We start from the raw sequence: 23797 nt of genomic DNA, 5'->3' as shown, positions 1-23797 counted from the left end.
AAAAGTGGCCCAGCGGTGTGTGTGTCTGTTGGTTAGAAAAATTAATGGATGCTTTGGAAATCGATGAATGGATGGTATTGTTATGGAAATTATATAATATGAATATACTTGTTTTTTCTGCTATTTGATCATTGTTTTATTTTTCTGTTCTGTTCTGTTGCAGTATTCATGTACTATATTTCTTATTTTAGTACCTTTGTAACATTAATTTTATAATTGTTGTTCTGCCTGTTTAGCCTAGCATCTTACAGGTAACCATTTAAATATCTGAAAGTGTAAAGTAGTGGACAGTTAGAATTTTTCAGGAACAAGCGAACAGGAGCAAAAAATTCAAAGACCCCTTCAGAGATTGACATATTGACAAGTTAAATGATTTTTTGTATTATAACTTGGTGTCAAAAGCAGATAAAAGCACAAAGGTCCAAACCAACACGTCTTCAGAATGTTCAGAATCAGTCCACAACAGATATTTCATAACTGAAGATCTGTTGCTATCTAGACTTTGAAAATCTCCATTTGAGTTCTGTTTTTTTAGAAAGGAAAGTGAAGATCCAAAGTACTTGTTTCAGCATGTAAATGAAATCAGTCACAGTTTTGTGCAACAGCCTGCCAGAAGCAACTATCTTTGACTATATTTTAAGTAAATTTATTTGGATAAATCTGTCTTTTTCATTAATTTATTTTAACAATAAAAAAGGCTTATTGACTATAGGTTCTAAGGACAAACTTCGGGACTGTGACTTGTGCATTTTGTCTTCTTCGTAGTCTACATGCTAATTGCATTATACTGTACATAGTACAGAGATAGTTCAAGTAGCAATCTTCCCCACCAGGCACCTTCCCCTGCAACAGAACTTGCTGCATCACCTGCAAATACATATCTAACAACATGCTCATTCAGGGCCCCCCAGGTCAATTCCGGATCACCCAGACAACATCCTGTGTCTCCAGCAACCTTATTTACTGTATCTCTTGCAAAAAATGCCCAGCTATCTACATTGGGGAAACAGGAAGGAGACTAGGAGACTGCTTCAGAGAACATGTTAGGGCTGTGAAGATTAAAGGTTTCTCCAAGCCCATAGTTTCTCATTTCACCTCAGACAGCCGTGATCACCTCAGACTGATCTCTGTTCTCAAAGAGGGGTTTCTCAACTCCGAGAGCAGAAACACAAAAGAAAGGAAACTCATCCTGAAACTTGGTTCACACCTTCCCCCTTCTCTCAATGATAGACTTATTTTCGTGTGATCTTCTCTATTCTCATGCAGGGGTTGACTTTACACCTTTCTCCACCCCTCTCCACTTTGCACTTCCTGAGTGGCCTCTCTGCCTCTCCCCTCTCCCTCCTCCTCCACTTTTCCAGCTTTTGTTCTTCTGTGCTATTTAATCTTTGCTATCTACCCTGTCTTTCTCACACCTGAAGAAGGCTCCCAAGATGAAACGTTGTGTTTCCTTTCTTTTCTTTTCAGCATGGAATTAACACGTTACTTGTTCCTTTGCATAGTACAGAGATTACAAAACAGTCATAAGACGGGGTCACACCACCTTACTTTCTTCCCTGACCCAAACGATAGCTTCTGGTCCAGCTGTGTGTGGGGTGTGTAGTCCTCACTGAGTCTGTGGATTGGGCAGTCCTCTAGGATGTGTACCTACTAACATACTAGTGCATTAAAACTAACTAATACATTAGTTTATAATGTATTTCAATTTTTTTGCCCCAGATGGAAAATTTGCTTTGCAAGTAAAAGACATAAAACAACATTTAAAACATTTAATACAACATGAACCCATTAACAAATAAAAACATGCATGCATAAGATGAGCAAAAACAAGTTAGCATCTTAAGTAATCTTCACAATTTATTAAAAAAACTAAGAAATTGGGTTAATCAGTGTTTGAGATAGATACTATCATGATGTATCTAGATATAAAGTATACTGTGGGAGATGTATTACACACATAAAAAGAGCACTGTTTTCTCAGGAAGAACAATCTCTGTTGGCTCTTCTTACACATGGGACACATCTTTTCCTCAGAGGTTAGCTTGTAATCAACAATATTGCCAAGATATTTGTAAATGTTAACAATTTCAATTTCTTGCTCCTCAGTGACTGTTGGTTTTGCAGTTGGTGATTACTTTCTATAATCAATGACCATACTGTATATTTGGTTTTCAACACATTGAAGGAAGGAGCTGTTACACCATTCAACAAAATACTCAATCACAGGACCATGATGTTTGCTTCTTGTAAGAGACTGACCATGACAATCATCAGGAAACATAATGATGTGTTTATATTTAAAAGGGTTTTCTACATCTGTCTGTATAAAGAATGTACTTTTACAATCATGTAAACAACCAGGGAAACTGAAAATAGTTAAATTAAATATACTAGTTGCTGTGAGATGGGCTGATACCCCACCCAGGGTGTACCCTGCCTTGTACCTGTTTTTTTGTGAGATAGACTCAGCTCCCTGCAACCTTGAATTTGATGTTTAAATTTTAAACTTTTAAAATTTTAAATTTAAAATTATAAACATCTTGAGAACATCTTAATCTCTATCACCACGCACACAAATATATTGTGCTTTAGTCCCACTTTGTGATAGAGATTAAGATGTTCTTAAATCTCTGTATACTAACAATGTGAAGAAAACACTGCATGCTGGAAACAGTCAGTTCCTAGTGCCTGATATTAAACCTTTTTTTTCCATGTTTTGTGTTGCAGCTGAGCTGGACCACATTTAATAAGAAACTTGAAGAATGCTCAAAAAAAGGGAAAAAAGAAGAGGTAAGACTGCATGTGGTGAATAACAGAGATTACATATTTTTATTGTGAAAAATGTGTTCAGAATCTAATATCTGGCCTGTATCAAAAGTTGTATTATCTACATTAATCTAGAAACATCTACACAGTCTAATTAAGTCACATCTGTCCACACTGGGTTTCTGAAGCAATAATAATAAATAAATCCTCATGCTCACCTATAAGGCTTTACATGGCTTGGCACCTCAATACCTGTCTGAACTTTTATCGCCCTACTCCCCACCTCGCAACCTCCGCTCTTCAAATTCTGCTCTCCTTACTGTCCCCCAAGCCCGTCTACATTATATGGGCGACAAGGCCTTCTCCTGCTATGCCCCCAAGCTCTGGAACTCTTTGCCCAAGGATATTAGAGAGTCACCTTCTCTAAACTCCTTCAAATCCAGACTCAAAACCTTCTTCTTCAGAAAAGCCTTTACTTAACTAGTTCCATTCTTCACCCCTCTGCTCTTCTTAATACCACCTTTCACGGTCTCCTCTATTGTTATTGTTGTATTGTTGTTATAATTGTGTTGTTGTTATAATTGTCTCCTATCTTGTGAAATCTTCTTATTTATTGTTGTAGTCTTCTTATTTATTGTTATTGTCATCCTGTAAAGCGCTTTGAGAAGCCACCTTTAAAGGCGCTATATAAAATAAAGTTGTTTATTATTATTATTATTATTATTATAATACCATAGCTGAAATAAAATGTGCTGTATAAAATGACTGAGCTTTTCTTGTACATTTTCTAACAAAAAATAGCTTTGAAAGCTGGTTTAAAAAGGGAGTGTCAGCAACACTGTCAAGCCTTACTGAGGTGTGATAGACAGTTCACCTAAAAACTGATTAAAAAGCAGGTATATTGTAAAAAAAAAGCAAGATTGCTCAGTTGGACAAAAGAACACAACAGTATTCCACTTTCTTCATAAATATTTTATGCATCAAAGTCTTTAACTTGGTGACTTACAGTGGGTTATGGTTTTAACGTGCCTGTTCTAACATTATAAAGTTTATAAACCGTACTTAAATAAAAAATTATAACGTTTTATCCTTTTCTAAGAATATGTAGTAAGAACACCACTTTCTGTTATTGTAAAAAAAAAGTTTATTTAATACCAGTTGATAGTTATATTAATCAGGAGTCATGTAACTAAGCAGCTAAAATATCACAGGTGGACATTTTGGAAACATTTTGACATTCCTTTTTTTTTACTTTTATTGTCTTTATAGTGGTAATGGGCAATGGACTGTCATGTGGTGCGCTGCACCCAGGTGGTTTAATGCCTGATCAGAAAATTACTTTAGGTTTGTTTCTTACATAGCCGGATATACAGTATAAAAGTAGTCCAACATTATAGCTTATTGTGAACACAATGTGTCTCTTTCAGGTTTACATCCAAATTGAGAAAATCTATATTTTGTCTTAATCCAAATTTCAGTAGCCAGTAATCAGCCAACAATTTAACTTTAAACTTAAAACTCTAACCCGTATATTGTACTGTACAGTACTGCGCAATCCAAAGACTTACTCTGGAAGGCTTTTTCTGGCCAAATTGGCTCTGGCGTGAAAGTGTGTATCTGGATGAATAATATAATATTACACGTGATGGTTTCGCGATTAAGGATTTCTTCACGGAATTTAAGTTAAACAAAAGAGGGAAGAAGGGTTGTTTTTACAATTGCCAGTAACCAGAGAACAGCTTATCATTATGTTGAAATGAAGACATGTTACACCTTTGAGCCAGTGACTCTTTGTTGTTTATTAATGTACACAGTCTAAATGACAGCATTCTTCTTACATGAACAAGAATAAGCGCTCGTTTATTAAACTTCGAGATCCTGGCTGATTTGACTCTGTATTCCCCTCATTTCGCTGAAACGGAAAAAGAAATTGTACAGTAGTTAAATTTATTGGAGGAAGCTCTGTTTTATTAACAGATACACCGACTCAAACCTGTGTTGGACAGTGATATAGACGTGAGTAATGTCACCCCCATTAAACAATGTGTTCACCGCGCTAATCTTGCTAAACTAGAAGCGTTGCAGAAGGTGCTTTACTGTACATTATTTACTGGAGTGTGGTTTATTTCATTGAAGATAGTCTGTGAAGTCCCCTCGTTTATTGGTACCAAACATTGATGGGACGTCACAGTTCTGTACAGATTACAGAAAATCGAACGCTGAAATTCCACTGGACATCGTATGTATTGTTTAACCATAAGCAAGGACTGATGCGCTGTTCCCTTTTGTAATAGGGTTATTCCCTGGAAATTAGACACAAGAAGGGCTTTGTTGGACAATGTTGTTTGGCTCTGGGGGAATTTTTCTGTAAACTGAAGAGTTATAGAGGAGACACATTGCACTGTATATTGCCTCTATATTACACTTGTAGGAACATTCAATGTTAATGCGATACAGACGATATTAATAATATGAATAATGAGTGACCAAGGATGAGCTGCAATGAGAAATTTAACTTTAAATTTGGATTAAGAAAAATATTTCACACATACTGCACTGTACTGGCTTTGAAACCATATGGTATCATACTGTATATACAGTATATTTATACTGTATACGATCACACTGACGTTCATTTCCGTGTGTGCTACTGTTTCTGTATATCTGTGGATCTGACTTCATGGGATTCGCTGGTGTGGAACAGCAGGAGGCGAGACCCAGTGGAGGGCCTGGGTATTTTGATTGGCGGCAGTATGCGTTACACTGGTGTCAGAAGCGGGGTGGGCCCTTTGCCGAGGACGGCGAATTAAGCGGGGGAGAGTGTAATGCATACGGTCGCCATTGCAGGTTGTTCGAGCCGGCATACCAGCACGGTGACATCACTGCCCTTCCCTGTGAATAGCAGGGACCGCAGCTGTCAGGCTGACGGGAGATTTCCCTTTAGCTCAACTGGCTGGGTCCCTGTTGAGTAACGCCGGAGTCCCGGGTTCGAGTCCCCAGCGGTGGGGGCGCACGTGAACCCGAGAGCGCTACAATACTATGAATGAGTCCTTGAGGCATATCGTACCCTGAGGCAAGTTTCAGAATTATAAAGGAGAAACCTTTGATGAGTTTGCAAGAGAGAAAAAGGTACCTTTTCAGAAGTCATGTACTGCGCAAAGTAAAGTAGGTGAATTTGACAAACAGCTTATGTTGCTTAAAGAATTTAAAATCTGTCTGACTTTACTGTAGCTCTCATGTAAGCAGAAAGTCACCGGGCTCTTATAAGTGGTTCTGTTAGCAGAGTTTGTGTTAACACACTGCACCCCTTTGAATGGATTTTTATCACCTTTATTACCTTTGCCTGTCTGGGGTGTGGGGGTATATCCCTTACTCAGTTTAAAATCTGTTATGTAACCAGTAAACCGAGAGACTAAAACCTGCTATTGATAAAACATCTGCCTTGTGACATTTCTCAGACTGCTCCAAAGTCAGGCGCAGAGTAACATCCTCTTAACTGAAAACCCCAATGGACTCCACAATCACCCGCAAAACTAACTGTAGTACTGTAATCCCTGTAATACAAAGCACCACTACAAACTAAAACAAATACAAGATACACAAAAAATCACATTCTACCCTTAAAACCAGACATTTAAACCAACAATTACTTGGCTAAAGCTGCATCAGTGACTATTGGGAATGTGTATTGATGGAGAGTGAAATTAAAGCCCACTTCCCTCCCCCCTGCTGCAAGGTGGTAATGCGCTAGCTGGCTGGCACTAAACAATCCCTCATTTCTGAGTATCCAGGAGATGGTCTGGAGGTTCATTCATTCATCTTATTACCTGCTGATCTGGTTCACACCACAGGGATAGGGGAAAATGTGATTTTCGAAACACATGTTGCGTTTACACAATTAAAGTGTTTAAAACATTTAATTAAAAAGTAAAAAAAAAACTTCAAGCTTACACAAATATTCTAAGCTGATCACAAGGAAGAAAAATCACCCATTTTTCGTGCATAAAAGGTGTTTTTAACTATCTAAACCTGTTTTTTTATGGCTTTTAAAGACATGCAATGTCTCATTTAGGCTGGGACACGTTATTGTTCTTATTTTTGATTTTCTTTAAAAATTCAGGGAATTAGTTGACCATCATGCCATACAATATTATTTTACATTTTTTATGTTTTTGAGAAACTTCTGAATGTTTCGACTGATTCTCGCGTTATGAACCCACTTACACCTGGGATCCGCTTTATTCACACTAAGGTTTCTAAAATGCAACCAGGTACTAGATATTGTTTAAATAAAAGCTGTGAACAAATTGCAATCTTTAAAATGCCTGTGGTTTGAAGGCTCTGTCATTTTTTGCAATGTTATTGACATCTGAAACATTGTGTCTCATAAATAGGCGTTTTAATAAGAAAGCAAAGGTTATGAAAACCGGAGAAAACAAATGACTGCAAAAGATGCAAGAAGTTTGACATTATTATTTACTATTAATAAATTAATACTGTTAATAATGATCAGATACATTAGTACAGTTTCAGTGGTCTTTTTAATACCACTTTGTTATTCTCGCTTATAATTATAATATATAAGATTTCATTTTAAGGTTTTTAACTGTTTTTACTCCCACTGTATACAGTATACACATTTGCCCTTTCATGTTGTTTATATAATTTAACTTTGGACACGTTGTGATATTTAGAAATACCAAAATATTCTTACCTAATCAGCTTTCTTAAAGCAAGTCTACGCTGTTTAAGTCAAAGGAAAGAATATTTTACCGTCCACTACAAAGCTACCCCACCCCCCCAGAAGCACTGTTAAGAACTGCAAGCTGTAAATAGTAGAAGGAGGGACTTGTGTCTAGGTTCTAGGTATTGGGGTTTCACCAGCCGTTAAGGGGACTGTAATGGGGTATTGGTCAGTAATGTCAATAATGGGGCGAGAACCAGCCTAGTCGTAGGCTTGGCTGGCTTGAGGGCCTGCCAAAAGGGCAAAGTTTCCATTCATTCTCCTTGGCTGTTGCCTTTGTATTTTAATGAAGCTTGAGTTATAGCAGACCACTTCGCCTCTTCATTCTCCCCATCAGCGCCTATAGCTTCAGTGTTTTAGTTTTATGCACCATGAATGAAATGATGTCACACATTGAAAATGAGACAGTTTGGCGGCGATGTCCATGCCTCCCTGCAGCAGTCTATTGTCGTTAGTGATGCACAGGTCGGCTTTTTTTTTTACCCGAAGCCGGTCCATTAGAAATTACACCAAACGATATTCGAACATTCACTTGATCAACATTTATTGAAACAGCATATCTAAATTTCTTGTTTTAAACAAACTAAAGTAGCCTAGTTTTGTGACTGTCATTTTTTAAAAAGTGCTTCACAATCGATGCAGATAACGTAACCTTTACTTTTTTTTCTGTTGTGCTAACTAGCTCGGTAAACTTCGCTCGCCTGGCTCTTTTGTCCCTCTCTCTTCTTTATTTTTATCTCGCTGTTTTCAGTGTCAGTGATTGTACTTTTCTTTTTTTCCAGACAGAGTGTATAAATGTCATCAGAGTTCTGCTGTTCCTCAATGATACCCATATCTATGCCTGCGGAACATATGCATTCAGTCCAACCTGCACCTACATTGTAAGTTGCCTGTCTTTTGTCTTAATTTAAATAACCCTGTGTTTATTGGAATATTCTTGTTTGTACAAATTTAAACTAGCTTTTATATGAATAAGGATCAGATGCTTAACTCAGAGCACACTACTCCTAATTCTCCATATCTACCTCACAAACATTCTAGGGTCTCAGAAAATAAACATTTCTTGTTTTTAATTTTAATTAGTTTTTTTTTAAAATAAAATAAGAAGATACATCAGATGACCTGACAAAATATAATGCATGGTCATGAGACATAGCTCTGCCTCTGCCCCTGCCCGTATCTCTCTGACCGTCCCTGTCTCTGCACGCACAGCTCCACTTCCTAGTCAGCAGAGAGCTGCGCCGTGCTAAAGACCAGCTCTCTACACTGGCAGTTTTACACTGTCACACTCTCCCTCATCCACGTGGGGTTACTCCCATATCCAGAAGACATGGTAACATAAAGGGCTGAACAGAGTCTGAAACACAGGAAACAGGAAAATCCTGGGAGTGAAGCAGACTCCCTCATGCTGAGATGGGCTGAAGCCATTGTCATTAAATATGTCACTTGTTGTTACACATAACTGGTTTGGAATAGCCAGTTTTGTGTTTTTTCACATCTTGCATATAGGCAGACTCCTCCGACTTGCCCCCTGTGATCCACCCATCTCTTCCCACGTCAAAGGCTGCGCAGCCCCACACCACCTATAGACAATGTCCCTGTCACCTTATTGGTGCATTGGATTGGAATTTCTGGTGCAGAGCAATGGCTGCCACCATGGTATATCAACACCACTGAGTTACAACAGCAACCTGGTTTCTCTTAGAGATCTCTTATCCTAAACTAAACTGAGCAGCAGTTTTCATCTGATCTCTTCCAGGATACAAAGACCTTCTCTTTTGTGAATGATGGCAGTGGTACACAGATTACTGAGGACGGCAGAAGTCGATGTCCTTATGATCCCTATCAGAAACACACAGCTATCATTGTTGGTAAGCTTTCCAATAATCACTTAGAAACTATGAGAGTGTATTGGTCTTTTATTAACAGAAAATCATTCTAAAACTCTGCTTTAAGATAACATGGTATTTAAAAAAAAATGTTACACTTATATAGCGCTTTACTGGACACTCCACTCACAGCACTTTACAGGTCATGGGGACTCCCCTCCACCACCACCAATGTGCAGCCCCACCTGGATGATGCAACAGCAGTCAGAGTGCACAAGTCTGCTCCCACACACCAGCTCTCAGAACTGAAGCCAGTTCAGAGATGGGGATTATTGGGAGGCTATAATTGGTAAAGGCCAGAGGGAAATTTGGCAAGGACACCAGGGTAACACTCCTACTCATTTTGAGAATAGCATTTGGTATTTTTACCAAATATTTGCCATGATATTTTTAATTAATATGGAGAGTCAGGATCTCAGTTTTATGTCTCATCTGAAGGACTGCACCTTATTTACAGTATAGTGTCCCCGTCACTATATTGGGACATTAAGACCAACACAGACTGTGGGGTGAGTGGCCCCTACTGGTCCTACTAACACCTCTTCCAGCAGCAGCCTTAGCTTTCCCAGGATGTCACCCATCCAGGTACTGGCCAGACTCACACTGCTTAGCTTCAGTGGGCTACCTGTTGTAAGTTGCAGGATGATATAGCTACCAATTAAGAACTACTAATGAATAACATTGAGCCTCTGCAGAGGAATTGTGCAGTATGTGTGTTTAACAGTCAGTAGTAGTTAATTTTAGCATTAAATAGAAAGACAAGCACCATCTTGTATCACAGTTATAGAAATGAATGCAAATCTATATTGCAATACTTATACAATAAAACACTGCAAATAGTGCAAATACTACTTACTCCAACAACCATATCACCCTGCAACTCACAACTGGCAACCTACTGAAGCTAAGCAGGTGTGAGCCTGGTCAGTACCTGGATGGGAGACCTCCTGGGAAAAACTAAAGGTTGCTGCTGGAAGTGGTGTTAGTGGGGCCAGCAGGGGGTGCTCACCCTGCGGTCCATGTGGGTCCTAATGCCCCAGTATAGTGACGGGGACACTATATTGTAAAAACAGGCGCCGTCCTTCGAATGAGACGTAAAACCGAGGTCCTGACTCTCTGTGGTCATTAAAAATCCCAGGGTGTTTCTCGAAAAGAGTAGGGGTGTAACCCCGGCGTCCTGGCCAAACTTCCCATTGGCCCTTACCAATCATGGCCTCCTAATAATCCCCCTCTATGAATTGGCTACATTACTCTGCTCTCCTCTCCACTGATAGCTGATGTGTGGTGAGCGTTCTGCCGCACTATGGCTGCCGTCACATCATCCAGGTGGATGCTGCACATTGGTGGTGGTGGAGGGGAGTCCCCATTACCTGTAAAGCGCTTTGAGTGGAGTGTCCAGAAAAGCGCTATATAAGTGTAAGCAATTATTATTATTATTACCTGAGGGAATAATTAACTGATTGGCTTATGGTATGAAGAAAATAATAAAGTTAAAAAAAGACTGGAGGCCATCTGGCCATCAGCCTTGTTTGATTTTAAGTGGCTAATTGAGGATCTTTGATCCATTTCTTCAGAGAAGCCAGGGTATCAGCATCAACAGCATGGCTAAGTGGCTTCTTCCAGACTTCCATTACCCTTAAAACGTAAAAAGCACCTCCTGCTCTTGTTTTGAAATGCACTTATCCTCTATTTAATTTGTTACTGTTGAGTCTGAAGAGATCCATTAAATTGACTTTATCAATGCCTTTGAGGATTTTGAATACATGAACGAGGGGCTTCTTGTATAGTATCGAACTTTTTGTTCTATACTAAAAGTTTCAGTTCTTTTTATTAGACTAAATCTATTACATTCCATTGAGCTCAGGAATTTACCTGTTTGCCCATTTTTGATCCAATTCCATTTAATAAAATTCTTACATACTATAACGTGGTTGTCAAATCTCTAAACAATATTTTAAATGGGGTCATAATGCTCTCAAGAACATCAGAATTTAATTTCTTCTGACCCAAACATGTGATTCCAGTTGTCGCTTGGATGTAGTCTGGTACATTCAAGATGTCTCTGTTTGTGGTTCTTCCTTAGAAGAAACTTTGCAATATGGCCATGTATGCCACGCTTACAGTAAGTAGGTGATAGTGTATGGCAGTTTTCTACACTTTATATCCTGAGGATGCCGATTTTTGTTGTTTTTCAAGTTGCAGTTCCCTCCAGAACTACTTGACAAGTTACACTGAAGTCCTCTTGCTGGCAAGGATGCTTTACACCAGTAGTCTTAACATTCTTGATAATGGGCACTACAGTGAAATGTCGTATTTCAGGTTTTTGTGGATTCCCTTTATAGTCATCTCACAACATGTGGAGGCCAAGGACCATTCACAGAACCTTAAACACTTACCTTAAACATGGTGATGCATGAGACAGATACCCCTTTACCAATAGAAAGATAGCATGGGACATCTGCACCTAAAACCCTTCTTGTCTTCGGCAGTTAAATGACAGACAGACTGATCCTGATCTAAATAAACCTACCCAATGTTTGTCCTCCGGAATAAAATAAGCAGCAATGTAATTAGACCTCAAATCAGTTGATCCTGTATTGGCTTGTCCACTCTTTACTGTCTTCTTTTTTACTGGTGGGTCAGCACTGCAACAACCGAGAATAATTCTCCTTATTCTTGCTAAGCTATTCAAAGACCTCTTTTTCGTTTCTCACCAAAACAGTTTAATATTTCCTTAATCGCAGGAATCTCACCCTAGGATAGTCTCTCACTACTGATAAGAATGTAAGGGTCTAAGATGACAATTTCTGTCTACTCTCTGAGTCTTTAAATAGCCAATTGACTTGCTTGCTTAATAACCTGAAGAAAATGTAGGTGTTTTTTCATCTTTGGAGTATCTCAATGTTGCCCTCTGGTGGCTCAACCCAGTTTATACACTCCAAATCTGTCTGCTCTGTAACAGTTGCTGTTAAATATCTTCAATGTGTTACCTCATTTTATACGCCAGACCACCACCTTCAGAGATGTCTATATAGTTAAAAAAGGCTAACATTGCCCTACTAAAGAGCAGAATGTTATTCTAGATTTGTTCTTGAATTGTATTTAAAGGAATAATAATATAGAAGTGTCTGGAATATTTCTAGAAGCAGTTGTGTTATCAGTCCCTCCATTTCTAAACCACTTAATCCAATGGAAAAAACTTAAGCATAACCTGAAAGTGAATGAGCACAAGACAGGATACAACCTGAACAGGATGCCAGTCCATTTCAGAGCACACACAGATGCAAACACACTCACACCAGGACCAATTTTCCCAGAATCCAATTCACCTACTAGTATGTCTTTTGGAGTATGTCTTTGAATATTGGGAGAATGAACAAAATTCACACAGCACCCCAGGAACTGAACCCAGGACCCCAGTGCAGCGAGGTAGCAATGTTATTCACAGTGCCACCATGCCACCTACAGTACACATCTGTTCTATGCAACTCAGTTACTTATTTTAAAGACTTTACTCTACGCAATGCTATTTAAGAGATGTTTTACAATTTACAGAATTTAGACTTTGCAGTCTATTCTGTATTGAGTCCATTTGCATCCTGTCTCATCCTATGTTTTGTAAGCTGCCTGATTCCTTCATAGAGTGCATTTCTGAAATGTAAATCTTGGACTCTATCTGTACACTTTCAAAATAGACTTCAAACAATACACTGTTATAATCATATTTCTGTTTTTCTATTGGTTCTGAAAGACATGTTTTCCCTGTTCTTATCTAGACCCTTTTAAATGAGTAGATCAATATAATGCTTTTCAAAGGTGCTGTGACAATATGAATAAGAAAGATGTTACTAACCATTTTTTTTATTGCGATTGTGATTCCAATTGGCTATTCCTAGTGTGTGTGAGGAAAATTCAAGTCTTCTGTGAAAAGCACTGATTGTATCTCTTTTATTTTTGAGGTGATTAAGTCCTTGTGTTTAGATCTTACTAAAGGCTTCCAAATGGCTTTTCATACACATCCTTCATCTACCCCTGACGGACAGCTGGCGTCCTGCAGTAGCACGCCCACAATACAGCAGATCAGGCCCTTACACAACACTGCTGTAGTTATATGACAAAAGGATTTTCCTGCATACAGCAGGTATCCCACTGATATGTATCCTGTACCTTAAACTGAAGGTACAAAAGGTTTTGTCAATTAATTTAGACTTTCGTAGGTATCATTCTAGATTCCCTTTAGTTTACTCACTGTTCATCATTAATGTAAGTGGCTAAAGACTAACCTGGAAAATTCTTGCAGATTTATGGTTTAGTTCACTTTCTAAGTGAAGTTTTTCATAATATGTACTGTGCTATTATAAAATATTGTTATGTATTATACTGTAGTATTATATTTTATATAAGTAAATGGTGTCCACATATAACATTATGTTTGGAAGAAAAACATATTTGGACATCTTTTTATTTTTTTAGCAAAAACATATGTAAATAACAAAGGTGCAACTAAGGTGTTTGCAGAACTGGGGAGGTTTATGGTGTTTGTACTGTATATTTGTATGTTCTCCCTGCGTTTCCTTCCACTCCAAAGCTGGTAAGTTAATTGGCTTCTGGGAAAATTGGCCCTACTGTAGGTGTGTGTGTGTGTGTGTGTGTGTGTGTGTGTGTGTGTGTGTGTGTCTGTTTGTTCCCTGCGATGGACTTGCATCCTGTCCAGGGTGTGACCTGCCTTGCACCTATTGCTTGCTGGGATAAGTTCTAGCTTCCCCGCAACACTCAAAAAATGCATTGATGGACTGAGATGTTTTTAATTCAGTTTGCTAGAACTGGATGGTGTGTTACAAAAAGCCACTGGGCTAAACGTGACATGCAAGTAGCTATGCACAATCTGATCTCTCCAGCGATGAGAGTAAAGTCTGAAGTGTTTTTGTAATTGGACCTTCTTGCTACATTCACAATGATTATTTTAGAAAGGACCAAATATGTCAAACCTAGTCAACAAATGTGACTTATGACTTATTTCCAGATGGTGAACTCTATACTGGCACTGTAGGGGATTTCCAGGGTAAGCAGCCTGTGATTTCACGCTTTGTGAATGGAGGCAGTGTGATGGACATGAAGGTTGAGGACAGTCTGGGCTGGCTGCAAGGTAAGACACAAGACTCTGAATCACATCATGTGCTGGTTTTAGATACTTCAAAGCAGGTAATGTTTGAAGTTGTAGTACTATAATTTTGGATTGGCATGGGATGTGATACAGCAATGACAAAGGTGAAACATAAGAACATGACACAGAGGATCAATTCAGCTGATCTAGATCCAAGGATCAAGGGAGTAACTTGTTCGATCAGTCAATCTTAATTCTGTATAGTGCCTTTGATACAGTGCATTGCTAAGGCTCTTCATATAAATTGTACAATGAAAATCAGTATGGTATGGTGTCCAAAGTATAAAAAATACTAATATTATTAAGAGAATTTAAAGAAATGCATTGAGATTTAAAGGCCATAGAAAACATATGTTTAAAGGTGAGATTCTGAAACAGAAGCTTAATTTTTTATGTGGCCTGGAAGTATATTATAGAGGCAAGGGGCTGCCACTGAAAAGGCATGGTCCCCTAATGTACAATGTGAAGTCCTTGGAATGTTAACCTAGAACCAGCCGAACGAAGTTCGAAGTGAGCTGGGATTTATGGATTTAACTCCTGAAGGCACAAGGAGCTAGACCATGACATGCCTGGTAGGGCAACATGAGGGTTTTAATGTCTATCCTGTTATAGAATAGTAGCATGTGCAGTTTTTTTTTGGCATAGGAAGAATCTGTTCATTTTTTTTATCTTGGTAGAACTCAATCAGCACAGTTCTGGACGTACTGTAGTTTCTGTAGGAATTTCTTGGATATTTCAGCACAGACAACAAGCTCTTTGCCTTCCTGTTATTGGTCTCTGTCTCCACACATACATGTGTCTTTTTCAGCTCTTAGTCCACATATAACTTACACATTAGAATGCTGTATTCTTTATATCATGCCTGAGAATGTCTTTTGTGCTGACATTAACTTTCAGAATGTAGAATACTTGAATCCCTTTGTAGCTTCCTCTGTCCTAGACTAAAGACAATCAATATACAAGAAGCAAACAGTTAAGAACACCCACATCTAATCCCAAACAAAGCAAAATACAGTATAAATATGAAATACCAATTGTCCATCATATAACCATCATAGTTCATGTGATGGTTTTGTTGTGATTAATAGAATTTAGAAATAATCTAAAATGGCCAGTATTTTAGTCACTGCAGTACTCCTTTGTAAAATCAATTATAGCTTAGAAGGTAATGAGACATCTGTTTGGGCCATTGATCAACGTAGCCAATTATGTATCTCACTGTTTTCTATCATATAACATTCAACAATTATTAATTAACATTTCCATTAGGATATTGTGGTTATAGAACTGTACATGCATTATTAGGGCTTTAAACCACAGAGATAAAGCATAGACTATAAATATCTATGTAATGAGGTGACATGACAAAGGCATTAGGAGTTCTATTTATTCATGGACATGATACACTATATAGAATGGGCTTTTGTTAATGCTGATAATACATATAATCCTTGTTTAAACCCACATGTCAATTGACATAAAATGCTCAGAGATTATCATGCTTGGAACCTCCATCATCTTGTGTTGGCTTATTCACAAGACAATGTTGTAAAGTTCGCAGCTTGTCATGGCTTGTAAAATCTTAAATGTGTCAAACTATAATACAACAGGAGCTGTAGTTGTTTATAATACATAAAAATGATGAACATGTGCTTCATCCTTTAGAGATATGACCTGACTTAGTCATTTGTTGGCAGATCCTACTTTTATCAGCTCCACCTTCATCCCTGGAGAATCCGGCAACAACAAGGTCTACTTCTTCTTCAGCGAAGTGGGCAAAGAATACGACTTCATTGAGAAGTTCACCGTCTCACGGATTGCCCAGGTTTGCACGGTAAGCCTGCCTCCCCGCCAGCATCTGGGCCATTATGAAATTTACAGACATCACAGCCCTGTACTGCAGTTTCAGCATGGATTGAAGGTTTGGTCCCTCTTCAACAGCTATCACAGCCTTCCAGCATCCTGGAGGCCACGAGCTTCACTGAGAACCAATAGAGTACAGGCCAACTAACCCCAATCTGCCCTTGATGCACATGCCTAGCTTAGTGTGCTCCATTGCTTGAGAAATCCCTATAACAGTCAGTTAGCAACTGTTCATTCTCAACATGTGCAGAAATCTCTACCGGCTGAGCCACTTAGGAAGCCATGATCCCTTTCTACACAAGTGTGTTTCTTCTGACATTGAACACAGTTTGAGGCTTCTCATTTTTTCATAAAAAAATATACATTACTACAGTCAGTTGGGAGCAAGAATTCCCTACATTGCTGTTAAGTGTGCTTGGAATTAAAAGCGAGATAGGGATTTACGATTTGCAAGTCAATATTACTAAGGTTTAATTTCCAGAAATAATAGTGCTACAAATGGAGGGTTACAGAAATGGTGAACATCAGGATTTGACTGAGTGTTTTAGTCAATAAGTGAAATAATTATTCATATTATTATTCATTGTAAGTGATTTCACCAGACTATACCCAAGCGGTTGGTATAATTGGAGGCATGTGTCCTTTGTCCTCTGGCACAGCTTTGGTGAGAGGAGTAATAATCCAGGCACACTTGATTAAACAAATATTTATTACAGTGACACAAACTACACTACACACAACAAAATATATAACACACAAGTTACTCTATGTACAGTATTTACAATCAAGGCTTTTCAGAGGTCTAACATTCTGGCCACCCAGAAAACCCCAGACTGCTACTTAGCATTAAACTCATAATGCCTAAAGAGGCCACAAAAGAGATGAGCTGCCTTCTAACTAAATACAAAGCAACCTGCAGTTAAGCCTCTCTCTCTGCACCCCAGTTGCCACAAAATAAATGGGAGCCTGTTTCCCTATCCATAAAAAAGCACCCTTAGCGGGAAAGACGTTTCTAACCGAGATATCTTTTACCCAGGAAACCCAAGTTCCCTAAGAACACAGAATAGCAAGCTCTCTCTAGGGAGGTTCAAGTACTTAGCTCCAGTCAGGTTGTTATTTGGATGATCATGAAGCAGAAGTCCTCCGGGCTCTTCTCTCTTTTCTGCTTGCCTGCTTCTTGTTTCTTCATCCTCTTTTCTCTGTGGTCTTAATGTCATCTTATATTGTGTACTGTATGTACTGCTCCTATACAAACATTAACCAACAACTTACCTAGGTATTTAGTATACTTTACAATTGATTCTGCTCAAGGGACCCCTCAGACCTCAGCAAACATCCTCTCTGCTTTGAAGCTAGAAGTGTTTAGTCTTCCAAAAGTCACAAATTGTATCTAAAATCTAAGAGACACTTCTCAATCACTTACAGCTGTAACAGTAGTTTGTCTTGAAATGAGATGGAAGATATTTGTTTCAAGGAGTATTGTATAGAACAAACAATTGTAGCCCTGCCAATAGACCAGGATAAGCACAGCTCAGTTTCTACTTGCAGTTTATTCACAGAGCAGGTAGAACTGTGGACCTGTAATAGAAAATCTCTTTATTCTTGTTTGAAAGTAGTCAAACAAGGGACTCGTATCACTCTAGTCCCATTAATGCTTTTGTTGTGGGACACATGAGTTAAATGAATATTCTTGTTCTGGCAGAGTGACAGGGGAGGGGAACGAATCCTTCAGAAGCGCTGGACCACCTTTGTGAAAGCTCTGATGCTCTGCCTGTCCCCGAATGAGCTGCCTTACAACATCATCCAGGATGTCGTCACCCTTCCGCCACCAGAAGGTGGTTCTGTGAATGACACCCTCTTCTATGGTGTCTTCACCTCACAGTGGTAAGTTGTTTAGGAAAGTGCAACCTTATTTTATTTGAGAGCATAATACCAGAAAAAGGTTACAGAATGGAGATAATTTAATCTATCCGTTTTGTTTGGATTCCAGTAGATAACTGATCAAAACATCTCAACCAAATTATTTTATAAGGTGCTGGGTTATTAGCTTTAACAGCATGGCTATGTAATTTGTTGCCCGTTAGTCTAGAACATACTTCTCCTTAATTTAAGTTTGCGATTTCTGAATTGTATTCTGCTGTTGAAAGATTTGTTAAATTTTCAAGGATTTTGCATATTTGAGTCAAGTCTTCTCTTTTTTTGATAGACATGGTAATAAAAACTGTACACAAGATTCCAGATGAGCATTTACTAATATATCATATAGTTTTAACAAAGTCTCATATTTTCTCCAACAACACATGTCCCTTGACACATTTACTGTCATACCTTCAACTAATTTCAACCCTGTGATTCAAGAAATAAAATGTTTAGGCCTTTATGCCATTTTACAAACCCCCAATAAAATTCCTTTTATTAAGATGTACTAGATTGCTTAAAATATAGCAAACTTTACTTCTGTCAAGGAAACCAAAATGATGTGGTAATGTATGCTAAAGAGGGATATTTTTGAAACTCTGGTCTGAGAACAGAAACAAGTAAAATACACATCAAATCAAGTAAACAAATCAATTAAAACTGGTGATTTAGAATTCAATTGAACAAAAAGATCAGCATCATAGTAGTCTTTCAGGACCAGGGTTGAAAACCACTGCTCTTCAGGATCTTCTGTTAAGACTGAACCAGTCTGTTTGAACTTTTTTTTATATTTGAGTGAAAAAGGGTTCTGCTTTGTGCTTTCCCAGCTGTGAGTCACCAGCCTACATCAACCCTATAATCTCTCTCAGCTGAGAGATCCTCGTGGTCACTTTGACATTTCATGCACAAAATCTCTTTAATGGATAGTGGAACAAAGGAATGTTTGTATGTTTTTGACTTACATAAAGTCAACATTACATAAATTAATGAAGTCTTGCACAAACATTGCAACAAATGTTTAATAATTACTTTTTAACTGTAAAAATACTGACTAATGACAATTTGACAACAAATAGGAATATCCCATAGTTGACACTGTGGTGTGACTTGGGGAATTCTGTGGTAAATGCTGGGTTTTAAAATGGTAAAACTAAAACTAAATGAATAATTCTGAATGCTACTTTGCTCTCTTTCCTTCATTATCTTTATCTTAGGTCTGGAAATTCTGGTCGCTCTGCAGTCTGTGCTTTCAAATTGAAGGACATCAAGGCTGTATTTGCTGGAGAATACAAGGAGCTAAACAGAGACACCCAGCGCTGGAGGACACGCAATGGAGAGAAGTTTGCTCAGCCAGGGGAGGCAAGTACTTGTACTTCAGTCTGCCTATCTTCTGTTTATCCTTCTTAACCCATAAAACTCTTGATTTTCTACGTCTGATTAACCTTAACCTCCTTTCATTAACATATTATTGAAATAATAGCTGAACATGAATAGGCACTTTCATTTCTCTCTAGCATACCTTGAACGTACAATTTTATATCAACTTCCTGGACATCTTATCTTGATGGATAAGATTAACAAGAGTTCTTCAAGTATATTAAATCATTCAGGTTGAGGGAAACATTTCATATGTTTTGTAGATAAACTAGTCTCTTCTTTTCTCCCCTAACTCCCTTCTTTCTTCCAACTTTTCTCACTTACTTATCTCCCTTGTCCTCCTTCATTTTCCTTTCATATCACTTTTCCTAATTCTCTCTGCTCCCCCTGCTCTTTTCCCAATCTTACTGTCCTCTTCTCCTCCAATACACTGTATTCCTCTTGCCTTATCTTGTCCTCCCATGTATTTCATCCCTTCTTACCTTACAGTGTGGACTGCACGGCACCTCAGACAACGCATTGACCTTTGTGAAGGAGAATTTCCTGGCAGACCAAGTTGTTCAGCCTGTGGACGGGCATCCAGCCCTCATTTCTCCTAACCAGCACTACAAGAAGATTGTTGTGGAGAGGACCACTGCATCTGACAAGAAGCTCTACACTGTACTCTTCCTTCTCACTGGTATGGTCAGGAGCACACTGCCTCAGTGTACAGTACTTTGCAAAATAATGATCTGTGACTTCCTGATCATCTGGAGCCATAAAACAGTAGTTAAGGAGTCTACCGGAGAGTGATTGATTGAGAAATCATTAATTTTAAAATGATCTTTATTTAATATAAATTTTGAATGAAGTTTGAATTCATGGGAACTACACAATGATTGAAACATTAGAAAGTAAATTGATTCTGTCTGGTTTTCTGTTCATTGCAAGACAAGGCCACGGGGCCCGCAGATACAAAAATCTTACTCTCAGACTGAAAGGCAGTTTGTGGATTAGTGATGCATTTTCATCAATAAAGTATTAGCGCTGATATATTTATTTATTTACAGAGACTGGCTTTCTGCACAAGGTAGTGCTGTTGAAGAAGGGTCCCCATATTATTGAAGAAATTCAGGTCTTCAGACAGCCACAGTCAGTGGAGAATCTTCTTCTCTCAGTCAAGAAGGTACCTCTCTTTTTCTCCTGCCACAAATGCAGCAGATCCCTAATGAACTATGAAGTAGCCCAATTAAATAGACACAGTGCTACTACTGATGCAACAATTTTCAATTTTACACTCAACTAATGTTGCCCGTTTTAAATGTGTAATTAAAAATCATAAGCTATTTTCCTAGCTGAAATTACAAATAACCTGAGAGAACTAATAAATAATTCTTTATTAGATTATTAAATTAACAAATGAGCAAAGTGGACTAAATGTATCTCTTACTTGTTACCTAACTTAACCTAACTCCTTCCCTGTTCATAATAATAATAATTGCTTATAATTATATAGAGCTTTTCTGGACACTCCACTCAAAGCGCTTTACAGGTAATGGGGACTTCCCTCCACCACCACCAATATGCACCATCCACCTGGATGATGCAACGGCAGCCATAGTGCGCCAGAACGCTCACCACACATCAGCTCTCAGTGGGGAGGAGAGCAGAGTAAAGAAGCCAATTCATAGAGGGTGATTATTAGGAGACCATGATTGGTAAGGGCCAATGGGAAATTTGGCCAGGACACCAGGGTTACACCCCTACTCTTTTCAAGAAACGCCCTGGGATTTTTAATGACCACACAGAGTCAGGACCTCGGTTTTACATCTCATCCGAAGGACTGCGCCTGTTTACAGTATAGTGTCCCTGTCACTATACTGGGGCATTAGGACCCACATGGACCGCAGGGTGAGCGCCCCCTGTTGGCCCCACTAACACCTCTTCCAGCAGCATCCTTAGTTTTTCCCAGGAGGTCTCCCATCCAGGTACTGACCAGGCTCACACCTGCTTAGCTTTAGTGGGTTGCTAGTTGTAAGTTGCAGGGTGATATGGCTGCTAAATAATGTGGGCTCATGTGGGTTTCCTGCTGGTACTCCAGTTTCATCTCACATTCCAAAGACATACTGATAGATTAATTGGTTTCTGGGAACACTGTCCCTAGTATGAATGTGTTTGTGTCTGTATTTGTATCTGTCTGCCCTGTGATGGACACAGGGATGGTACCCTGCCTTCCATTGCTTGCCAGGATTGGCTCCAGGTTCTAACTAAAGCAGTTAGAAAATAGTATGTTAATTTCTTTGCTCTCTGTGAGGAGAATCATTATGCCTGAAGACATATCAACTGTGAAATATAGCACATAAAAAATGCTGAAATAAAGAAACTAGTGGGAGAATGAATTATGTATCTGTATAAAAGTAATCTATACAGTAGATAGCAATCATTACAGAGTTATGAGCCTGTTGGAACAAGGACTTATTGTTTTAATGGTTTACAGTTATGATCCTTTTAAAACAGTTTTAACAAGAAGTACAATTGGAAGCAGGCACCATATTCACCAATATTTGTCTCTCCTGGATAGGGGGTTGTATTTGTGGGCTCTTCCGAGGGAGTCTTTCAAATTCCAGTGTCGAACTGCACTTTCTACACGAGCTGTGGTGACTGCATTCTGGCTCAGGACCCCTTCTGCGCCTGGGATTCCAGCAGAGGTGTCTGCTCTGATATCTCCCTCATCCAGTCGAAGCCGTGAGTGAATTGATTTCTTCAGGGTCATTTTGGGTCATGATATTTAAACATCTGTTCCATTATTAACAGGAGGACCTCAAAATCTTTTGCACCATGTTTTTTTTTAACATTGTGTGACAGAGGGTTCTGTTGCCTATCTCAGGCAGCACTACACTATTGCATACACTAATAATTTTTCCCTGTATTATTAGCTGGTTTACTATGGGTGCACATGCAATTTAGCTAGTTTTCTTCTTTTCATAAATGCTACATACATTACATTCCACTTTATCTTCCCTCCCTTTCCATTTAAACGTCTTAGAAAACAAAATGCATGCAGACACAGCACTTTAAGCATATTATTTATTTTACTTACCTGTTTGTGTGTGGAGCGCTCTGTCTGTCTTTGTTTGTTAGTGTATCGGGTGAGTTTGCAGAGTTGCTTCCACCTTGCTAGCCGAGCCGCAGGTGTTCGGGCTGGCTGTATTTGCCTGAGTCGGGCGCACATGCACATTACAGTACGGGAGCAACCATTTCTGAAGTACAACCCTACTGTACATTGTTTAGAAATAGTGTTAAAATTTCTAATGTTAGTGTTAGTGTTAAAAGCTTAATCCATTTTTACAGGAGAGTGGATTTATGATTCTGTGTTGCATACATACTGATGTTTGAATCTATTTTAAAATTGCTAAACCTGTAACCCCAGAGTGCCCATAAAAGATGAATTGCATGTTTTTTGCTTATTGTATTGTGATCTTGAGCAACCTTTGAGAATATATCACAGCCTCATCTTGAGCATGTAACATCCTGTCCAATACTGACTTCAGCTGTTGTGTGAATTTCAGTTTTCAGGATGTGGAAGGAGGGAATGCGAATAGCTGTTCTTCAATTTCTCCCAGAGGGAAATCCGCTGGGTACACGAAGCAGCCCACAGGTGAGCAGTATTACCGTTCACCTCTAATGTGTACAAGCGACAGAAAAAAAGCAGTTTTTGCTGTAGTGCTTGCAAAATTGCAATTTCAGATTCTGTTTTCTGTCGAAACAGAACAGGGGGACCCCTGAGTAGATCAACCAGTATAGTGCAATGCTACTTAGTTCTCAACAATGTCCGTGTGTTACAACTCTCCCATAATGATAACCGAAGGAATGACAAGTGACTGATAAGTTTCATTCAAAAATAGAACCCATCTCATTTTTTCTTTTCAAGTATGTTTTCAATCAAGTGGGTTGCATATACTGTACATAGTGTAAGTGGGTAATCCTTTTATGGGTAAAAACCAGCATTGTTCATACTGTGAACAATGTAAGGTATAATCAAATACTTGATCTCCTGATATTTTGCATTATGAGTTTTGGTTAAACCTCTTATATTCT

General features: G+C 38.7%; 1 protein-coding gene across 1 annotated transcript in view; it reads left to right on the top strand.

Moving 5' to 3' along the window:
• Positions 1–23797, top strand: part of sema4ab (sema domain, immunoglobulin domain (Ig), transmembrane domain (TM) and short cytoplasmic domain, (semaphorin) 4Ab) — a 90083-nt gene that overhangs the window by 62795 nt on the left and 3491 nt on the right. The window contains exons 4-14 of the mRNA XM_088905573.1: positions 2728–2790; positions 8293–8391; positions 9270–9381; positions 14423–14545; positions 16261–16397; positions 18129–18310; positions 19558–19702; positions 20210–20399; positions 20770–20885; positions 22281–22444; positions 23269–23357. Coding sequence (XP_088761699.1) covers positions 2728–2790; positions 8293–8391; positions 9270–9381; positions 14423–14545; positions 16261–16397; positions 18129–18310; positions 19558–19702; positions 20210–20399; positions 20770–20885; positions 22281–22444; positions 23269–23357 — 1420 coding nt within the window. The remainder of the gene's footprint in view (positions 1–2727; positions 2791–8292; positions 8392–9269; positions 9382–14422; positions 14546–16260; positions 16398–18128; positions 18311–19557; positions 19703–20209; positions 20400–20769; positions 20886–22280; positions 22445–23268; positions 23358–23797) is intronic.

The sequence above is a fragment of the Atractosteus spatula genome, chromosome 25 (genome assembly GCF_055471065.1).
Source record: "Atractosteus spatula isolate fAtrSpa1 chromosome 25, fAtrSpa1.hap1, whole genome shotgun sequence".
Lineage (NCBI taxonomy): Eukaryota > Metazoa > Chordata > Actinopteri > Semionotiformes > Lepisosteidae > Atractosteus > Atractosteus spatula.
Note: the sequence above shows the minus strand (reverse complement) of the source record. Positions and strands in the feature narration are given on the sequence as shown.